The following is a 9,544-nucleotide window of genomic DNA, read 5'->3' as shown; positions in this document are numbered from 1 at the left end:
TAGTTTGGGTTCATCACATCTCTCACATTTCATGAGATGAAATTCATGAATAAAGAGGGCGTTAGCATATTTTCTTAGGATCCAACCCTTGCAATTTAGATAAGTTGTTTTGTAAAAATCCACTTTAATTCTTAGGAGAAAATTCTCCAAAATACATTTACATTTTTTAGAAGAAGTTCTCCAAACTATATTCATATTTCTAGGAGTTCATGTTCCCCTTCCTTCACCTCCCAAGGAAGGCTATTTTAATAATTGACTCCTTTTGGTGAAGAAGTTGTTTGAGCTATTAACTCCTTCGAAGATAAAACACTCATAAGGAGTGGAATTCTAGAGCAAGAAGGTTTACTAACCTCTTTGAAAGACTCATTAGAATTACAAGTATATTGTGGTTGAGCCATGAGCACTTTATTAACTTTATCATTGACCTATGACTAAAAACACTTCATTAACATCATAACCTCGATGATTAAACTTTTATTAAATCCACTATTATTAATTTAAGAACTTTTATTAAAACCCATTACCATTAATTTAATAATTTCTATTGATTCCAATAATTTTTTTATTCTTCATTATATATTAACTAATTTAAAAATTAATTTAAATTAATATATAACTAAGAAAAAATATTTAATTTTATGATAAAAAGATTATCAATCAATCTAAATAAGCAAGAGATGAGAAAAGGTTATTAAGTAATACCACAAAAATTAAAAAACAATGGTTGATGACACCATCATGCGAGCCCAATCTAAGCTAAATTGGAAGTCTACCTTTCCCAATTGTTAGGGTTCATGGACAAGGAATATACTTCCAGTCCAAGTATAATGGAACAAAAGGAATATTGAATATGAAATATTGAATGTGACTAAATTCAAACTTGGCATTTTTTTCCACTTTTTTATTCTTTCAAAATATTCATCATTGTAAATATAAAAAAATCTAAAAATCTAAAATAAGTTTATGATCGAACTTAGGAATGTAACCTAATACAAAACAAGCCGGAATAATACATTAAAGTAAAGAACCTTTCATATGTATAATACCTCTCAATTAAAGTTTGACTTTAAGTACATCTCTTCCCTTAATATTAAATTTTGAATTCTTATCCATGATATAAGACATCAAAGAGACTTAAGAGGGCTCCACACCTTTTCCATGACATTTATCTTTAATAAATATGTATAGGTAGGTGGGTGTCCACCTTATATTGGGGCACAATATGGATTCTCAATGTTGATGTGGGCCATTTAATTTTGTTGCATCTTTCTCACCACCAACTTATTAAACATTTTAAATGATGTGGAATATTTAAATTGTAGTGTGATTTAGTGGTTGAGATAGAAAATTACTACCATGGATTAGTAGTTGAGATAGGGAAAGCCACAATTTATTAAAATAAATATATTTTATTTTATAAATACATAATTTATTATGTTAAGAGCCCCATTAAATTTAATAGTCCAGTAATCATAATATCTAAATCTAGAGACAACGGAAAAGAAGAATGATCCAAATCCAAATCGAAACCTTCCCCGAGTGTAGAGAAATTTGAGGTAAGAAAAACAGGAGATTCAACCTTTGGATCGATGAAATCAAAGGAAGGTGCCAAAATGCAGGCGTGCTTTCTTTCTATTAGCCCATTCTCTCTCATTCGTTCATTCATTGTCTTGTCTTTGTCTTTGTCTTTGTCTTTGAAGCTTCACATATATTTCAATTGAGGACAACTCACATTCTTTTGTCCGAAGCACAAGGAATTATGTCTTTTTAAACACATTTAAAATCCAACGCTAGCCAATTCGAGACTCATCCTCTTCAGATGAAAGCCTGCTGAGTAAGCCCACCTCAACTAGTTGTAGTTACCTTTTTCGGACGCCCCTTTTTACCTCACATGGGTTTCATGGTCATGACCCTTTTGACTGTAAGGACAGCGTGCTCTTATTAATTGAGCTTTCAATCGTTTCGCACAAAGCCTGCTCCCGGGGATCTTTTGTTTGATCATATTTGGATCTGAACTTATCCTCTGCAGCAAACAAAGGAAGAAACCCTTTGGAAATTTTGATGGTCGATCTCTTTCTCTTGAGTTCTTTTTAAGTTTCAATTTCATTTTTCTGTTCTCTTTGAAAATTCGCAGGTTTATTAAGTGGATTTTTGGGGATAAGCAGGTATGGATGCAAACATGGGAGATTCAGAGTGGAGGGAAATTGGAGCAGGGAATAATAATCAACAGCCCCAGCAGCAACAGCAACTTTCAGCATCATCGCAGACTCCTGAGATTTGGGAGGAGATTTACAGGAGACTTGTGGAGACAGAGAACGAGGTTGTCAACACTTCAAACTTTGCAGAGCAGTTGCAAGCTCATTTTAACCGTTTACCTCCCAGGCAATTCTCTGTACTTTACTTAGGAGACAGAAATATATACACCCACATATAACTTTTGATATATAATATTATATACATATATAGTGATTCACCCTCATAGATAAATATGAACACCTTTTATACGCCCACACATTATATGACACGTACACAGGCTTGGCATGCTGTATATTTTTTGGGGGAAGATTAGGCGGCTTACATGCTCAAATTACTTAATTCGGAAATCTGGAAGCGGGCTTTGGAGTACAACTCTCAGGGGAAAATATCCTCCTGGTATCTGTATGTGGCACTATTTGTGTAAATGGTTCTGCATTCCATGCATATATCGACATGAATATTCACACATCGTGTATGCACCCGCATACTAATTTGTGTACCTTTATACACCCACATGTTGCATGCCACATACCCTCAGATTGATATGTGCTTATATTTTTTTTTGGGAGAGGGAGTTAACTTTCGTTCCATAATGGCTTAATTAACAAATCTGGAGGTGGGCTTTGAACAATAGCCTTCTCGCCTCTGGCACTATTGGGTTGATGGTTCTGCATTGCATCTTGAAGGAAGAAAGAACTTGGATTAATATCCAGGAATTGGCATAAGCAGGTCCTCAATAGTACACTTAACGCTTTACAGTCACAAATAGGATTACCATGTAGATCGTTTTTTGAGTTTGTTGGCCATTCTTGCTTATAGGTTAGCATGTGCTTGTGTCCAATGCAGATGTACCTTGTAATTTTCAGGCTATATGTTTGTTGGATAAAATTTTACTTCTCAACTCAGTTTTGAATCAGTAAATTAAAAAGAAGAAGAAGACATAAACCCTTTTTTATAGTTGCTTGAGAATTTCTATACTTGAACGGGATATTCTTGGCAATAAAACGGTTGTATGTGATTAATTAGTATATCTCAGTTGATCCTCATGTCAATATTGCCAAGGTATGCGCCACGCCTTAATCGTTGAATATTTTTTTTTTTTTGGTTTTTGTGATACCCAATACTTCTGGTTAAGTTTGTTGTTCTTTATTTTTATAGTTTTGGTAAGAGACCTAACAACTTGTGACATTCATCAGGCCATATTTCCTAATGTTTTTTCTGTAAAATATAGCTATGTACTTAATATCTATGACTGTTTTTATCATGGAAACTGCTCCTTTGTTTTTACGTACTTTTGTTTTCTGTTAAAAAGCAATGATGTAGTTTATATATGTTTGGATTTATTGAATACTATTTTTTTGATGAGTAGGAGATATTTTAGCAAGTCACATTATGATATTACTATCAGGATTCAACTGTGTAGTTTTTGAGTCAAGCTCATCGACCCATGCTTCATGAGTAGTGGTTCACAAGAATCCATCTCTCATGAGAATGAATGGTCCACTTAGCACTCATTGCATCTAGGTGATGCTCACAGAGGTGAAACATTGGGACTTGAAAACTACACAGTTGAATCCTGACAGCAATATCATAATACTATTTTTTTCAAAAAATAAATCCTTGCATTAGTTTTCACTAGACTTCGATTCAGAATCTTATCTTTTGTCTCCAACAATGGATCAAATCCCTTTGATGTCTATTAACTAGTTTAGAGAAGATACAACTTAATCACTTTAAGGCCTCAATTTTCTTAAATCGAGAGAAGTCCATTTCTAAAATTATTAGATTTGTGCAAGTGATGTTATCACATCGGAATTGAAGTTGTTATTCTTAGCTTCCAAGAGCCATCAATAACAATGAAACTGGTCCAATCGTGTATATGAGGATTTGCTTTTAATATCTTATCCCTTTTTCAATAAAAATAAAAGAAAAGTGGTGTGATTATGGAATTTTTGCTCGTTGGGTTTCATTCAAGTTCAGAACTAATTTAAGGCCTCAATATTCTTAAAGCGAGTGAAGTCCATTTCTAAAATTATTAGATTTGTGCAAGTGATGTTATCACATCGGAATTGAAGTTGTTATTCTTAGCTTCCAAGAGCCATCAATAACAATGAAACTGGTCCAATCGTGTATATGAGAATTTGCTTTTAATATCTTATCCCTTTTTCAATAAAAGCAAAAGAAAAGTGGTGTGATTATGGAATTTTTGCTCGTTGGGTTTGATGACGAAAGTAATTTATTGTCTTCAAGTTCAGAAGTAATTTTTCTTCTATCTATTGTTTTCTTAGTGCAATGTGAAACTTTAATAAGGGGGATTTGTGTAAAGCCGTTGAGGCTGATTCTTGTCAGAAAATGCTTCTGTAATGTTATCATAGAAGGCATTTATAATTTCTTTCGAAAAACTACTGAGAGTTGCGATTTAGTTGATGTGTGGTTTTCAAGTTTAGATAATTTTATGCTGTTGTTGTTGAAGGTCGTTTATGCTCACTATTAGCTTCACGGTGGATTGTTCTTATATATTTTCATTATAGCATCATATGAGGTATCATTTCAAATGTCCACCAAGTGTTGATGTTGAGTTGATCAGCGATGATCGAGTTTAGACAGGCCACGGAATTCTACTCTTTTAGTTTTGAAGGCCTTCTATGCTACCTATTAGCTTCATAGAGGAGTTGCTCTTATTTGCTTTCATTTCTTGTGATGGTGCTGTATGAGGCAAACTTCACAGCAATAGTTTTATTCTAAGCAATTGACGTGGTTATAGATTGTCAGTTTTGGAACCTGCACAAAATGCCGTATCTATCCATGAATGACAGAGGAGACAACCAACAAAAAATTCAAAGCTAAGGTTAAGTCTGTAGTTGATAACATAATATTTAATTTTATGTCACTCTATCAGGAAATAATTTTTTAAAGCTGTATGGGTTAATATATGGATAATAGATTGCTGGCATGTTGCAGCTTTGACAATTGTATGGAATATGTTATTTAAAATGTTGAAGCCCATTCTGTGCGTTCATGCAAATGATCAGCATATTGTCCCTTCCAATTGTGATTTCTCATCATATGCTACAGAAAAAAGAAATTGTGATCTCCGATGTTATCTAACATAATGCTTCAGCATCTTTCTTTTCCTTTTAGTGACAAATTCACTACATCTTTTCTATTTGCTATTACCAGTTATATGTTTTACCAAGCCCTCTAGTCGTTTTTTTTGAGATATCATCAAATAAGCCGAAGTAGAGGTAATTTCCAGATGAATTTGCAACATAAGACTGTAGGGCAGATTCTATTTTGGAATTTCTTTTAATAAATTATACATTTCGTCCTTTCACAACTGTCTTATTCTTATGTTATATTCGTGCATGTCTTATGATTTTTGCGAATGCACCCTTTTAAGGGTTTTATTGTTGTATTAGTAAATGTTCATGTATATGATTTTGTTCTGTTTTTATTTGTCTGCATTGCAGGTATGCAATGGATGTGAATATAGAGAGGCCAGAGGATGTTCTCATTCATCAAAAGCTACTTGAACTTGCTCTAATACCAGAAAATCGTCCTGTCTTCTATGTTCAATCTTCAGAGGTAGATTTTCTCACTATCCAAGTGCAATCCGACAACTTGATCAACAATTATTGTTTATCAAACTTTAGAGCAAACAAGACATTTAAAACTTTTTTGGACTAAAGACAAGAAAGTATTCATCGCTAGCTGTGATGTGTGTGCTCAAGCAATGTTTTAAAGTAGCTTGTTATAATGTCAAGAATCTATTAGTTCATGCAAACCAATTGTTTAAAGCTTGTTATGATTAATATTGGTATTTTGAAATGTTGATTGTTGTTTTCTTTTGTTCAATATAATTTAAAAAAAAAAAAAATATGTTTTTTCTTTTGCCCATTATTTACAGATACAGTTCGTTATGCTTGCATGTTGTTTCTCTTTTTCAAGCAAGAACTATTGTTCAATGATTATTTTCAGCATATTATCTTTGTTTTGGTTTGTTCTCACTTTTTTAATTGTATAATAGTTCACTGATTATAATATGATAGAAGAACTTAGCAATTTGAAGTGTATTAATGGAGGACATAACATAGTGACGCATACCACTCTTAGATAACATTTTTAAGGTTTTCTCTTTGTACTTGAGGTGCTTATTTTATTGTTGGTCATTTTTTCAATGGAATTTGCAGCGGGTGGTGGTTAGGCTGGACGAAAATGAGGAGCAGCCTCAGTCAGTGGCAGATAGTGCCCCATCTACACCTGAAGACACTCTTTGTTCGGATCACTCAAGTTTTAATGAGTACTTATTTTTACTCCGAGCTTTTCTTATTTTATCATCAAATTTGGTAGCATGGGTAATATGCACCAATAATCAAACATTTTAAATATTAGACAACCTTCTAATTTAAATGTATATGTAATGTTATACATGCACATCTGCTAAGAAGGTACCTTATTGAATTTATCATGGCTTAAAGTTGGTATTTTATAATATGACAGAGAATGCATCTGATGGGAAAATTAATTGATTTTACTGAGCTATGCTTGAATTCTGTTATGAAGGGGGCATCAAACAACTCCTGAGACGTGTATGAAATTTAAAGATTTGATTCTGGATGCTGGAAATATTATTCTTGAAGACAGAAAAGTAGTGAAGAATAGCTCCTCTAAGAGGTATCACAATTATTACATATTGACTCTCATTGGAGCGTATTCTTAAGTTTCATCTTTATGTTTCTTTATGTGGACTATTATTGAAATGTGAATTGGTACAATCTTGCTAACAGAAAGTTGCTGAAAGATGCCAACTCAAATTTCTACTAAATTTAAAACTGAAAAATGCACCAACTCAGAACGTTTCAAAGAATCAAATAGTACTCAGATATAAACTATTTCACTTTCAGCATAGGATAGTATTGAGTTTACAATCTTGATTTTTGAGAAGAGCAGTATTGAATTAAGTCACAACTGGATATACAACCTATCTCAGTATGTATTGGGCTTACAACTAAAGCATTCAAGTCTTTCAAAGAACCTGATCGATTTGCTCCCGATATCACCAGCTGTAGAGTGCCTGGGAATAGGTTATGGCCTCAGACCTCAATAATCGCCTCCACACACAGTCTGACTATGACTAGATTCTCTGTATTAGGTCATATGTCCAATCCTTTTCACGTCATGCTGAAGCATTGATTGCTTTTCTTAGTTGCTGAATACCTCTGCTTTGCTGTGTCAAGAGACAACAGCAAAGGAGAGAGTCAAGATGCCGTTACCGAAGGTAGATTTCCCTCGACTTAGAATCTGATCTCCCTCCCAGGTTTGCTAAGAATACCTCAGCTACTGACTGGCGTGATCTCCCGTTGAGCAGTACTCTGCTCCTGCTTAATGATATGATTCAGGTAAGGAATAACGTGACTGATGCAGGATGTATAATTTGAGCAGCGATAAACAACAAACCTTTGACAAGTATAGGGGCTACGTCCTACGACAAGTCTGATATCCAGGTTCGCGTCTGAATATCCTTAGCATTTGTGTAATGCCAAATCACTGGAAAGACTTCGATACGTAAAGTAAAGCAGCCAAGAATACCACTATATATACTTGCCTCCAACTAAGTCGGCTGCCAAAGTTAAACCGACCCAAAGACAAAGTGGCACAAGAAATAGGCTGGCCTTCAAGGCAATTTATTGAAATTAATGATAATAATGCAAGAAGTCAGCTTCTAGAGGTGATTTAATTAAAATTAATAATATTTAACATTTATTTATAATTTATTTAATTAGGAGCTGAGCATAAAACCAGGTTCATCACAGTTGTCCTGTCCCTAATTGCTTTGCCTCAAGCAATTTGAGGTTAGGATGTTAAAAAATCTCAACATCCTCCCATGTTGCATCTTCGAGGGGAATTCCTTTCCATTTCACCATATATTCAGGAATGACCTTGTTCCTTAACCTCTTGTTTCTCACCTCCAGTAATTGTCTCAGGTTCGAGAATCAATTTGCCTTAATAGTCAAGTGGAGGTAGCTCTTGTGAAGGAGTGACTTGCTGTCCAAGGGCATTTTATAAGGTACGAGAAATGAAATGTGTTGTGAATTCTGTTGTCAGTTGGAAGTTCCAGCTCATAAGCTACTTCACCAATCTTCCTTACTACCTTATAGTTCCCATAAAAACGTGGTATCAGCTTCTCAGCTCCACTCCATTTGATAGTGGACTTTTAGGGCTGCAACCTTAAAAACACCATATCACCAACCTCAAAGACCACCTTGATTTGGCGCCTATCAACATATAACTTGTCCTGATTTTGAACTTGCTGCAGATTTTTCTTGAGAGATTCCAAAATATCCTTACTTTGCTGTACCGCATCCTTTGCACTTGGCACTCCACTATCAGTAAGAATCAAATCCATACATGAAGTAGCATCATACCCATAAGAGTGCCTTATAGGGAGTGATACCAATGGACATATGATGAGTTGTGTTGTAGCAATATTCTCCTAGGTGCAACCATTTGATCCATGCTGTTTGTTGCCCTGTAACATAGTTCCTTAAGTAGCTCTCTATCCATTTGTTCATTATCTCTGTTTGCCCTTCAATTTGTGGATAATAGCTAGTGTTTGGTGTCAGCTCGGTACCTGTCAAACAAAAGAGCTCTTGCCAAAACAAGCTGAGGAACCTGCTGTCCTTGTCACTTCAATATTCTTTCGCAACCCATGAAGTCTGAAAATTTCCTTAAAAAACAAATCTGCCACTTGTGGAGCTTTGAATTTTGAAGATATGGCATGAAAGGGTGCATATTTAGTGAGCTTATCAACAACCACATACATACAATCCTTACCTTGAAATTTTGGCAACCTCGTGAGAAATCCATGGATATACATTCACATTTCTGATTTTGAATAGGTAGAGGCTGCAATAAACCAGCTGGGAAGACATGCTCCGTTTTGTTTTGTTGGCATTCCCTACACTCTCTCACATGCTCAACACATCATTCTTAAGCCCTTTCGATGAGAAACGTTTTCTCACTTGCTTGTATGTCTTTTAGAAGCCTAGTGATAGGGAAAAACTCAAGAACTGGCTCAATTTGTGTGTTTGCAATCAATTTGGTTTGCAAGTCCCCTTAAGGGTAGTTGTTGAAGTTTTTGTCACTTATTTAGGTGTTGTTTCTTTGATGTCTTTCCTGTTCTATGTTTCATACCAACCCTGAGTTCTTCCTACCATGTTAGTTCTTGTTTTCATTCAAACTTGCTCTCAAGTCTCACAAAGGTGAAACTTTGCTTCTTTTTAGGCCC

The 9,544-nt window shown here is 34.7% G+C and overlaps 1 protein-coding gene across 2 annotated transcripts in view; it reads left to right on the top strand.

Moving 5' to 3' along the window:
* The first annotated feature begins 1,565 nt into the window (after window positions 1-1,565).
* The window catches only part of LOC131050822 (serine/threonine-protein kinase STY46), a 171,378-nt gene continuing 163,399 nt past the window's right edge, over window positions 1,566-9,544 (top strand). Inside the window, exons 1-5 of one of the 2 annotated variants that reach the window (XM_057985109.2) lie at window positions 1,566-2,064; window positions 2,166-2,382; window positions 5,727-5,841; window positions 6,447-6,556; window positions 6,820-6,930. In XM_057985109.2, coding sequence (XP_057841092.1) covers window positions 2,168-2,382; window positions 5,727-5,841; window positions 6,447-6,556; window positions 6,820-6,930 — 551 coding nt within the window. In that variant the 5' untranslated portion in view covers window positions 1,566-2,064; window positions 2,166-2,167. Of the gene's footprint in view, window positions 2,065-2,165; window positions 2,383-2,603; window positions 2,986-5,726; window positions 5,842-6,446; window positions 6,557-6,819; window positions 6,931-9,544 lie in introns of those variants that run through there. The other variant, XM_057985110.2, reaches the window with a different exon arrangement.

Source organism: Cryptomeria japonica, chromosome 11 (assembly GCF_030272615.1).
Source record: "Cryptomeria japonica chromosome 11, Sugi_1.0, whole genome shotgun sequence".
NCBI classification, from domain to species: Eukaryota; Viridiplantae; Streptophyta; class Pinopsida; order Cupressales; family Cupressaceae; genus Cryptomeria; species Cryptomeria japonica.
The sequence above is the reverse complement of the archived record's forward strand: the minus strand, read 5'-3'. Positions and strand labels throughout refer to the sequence as shown.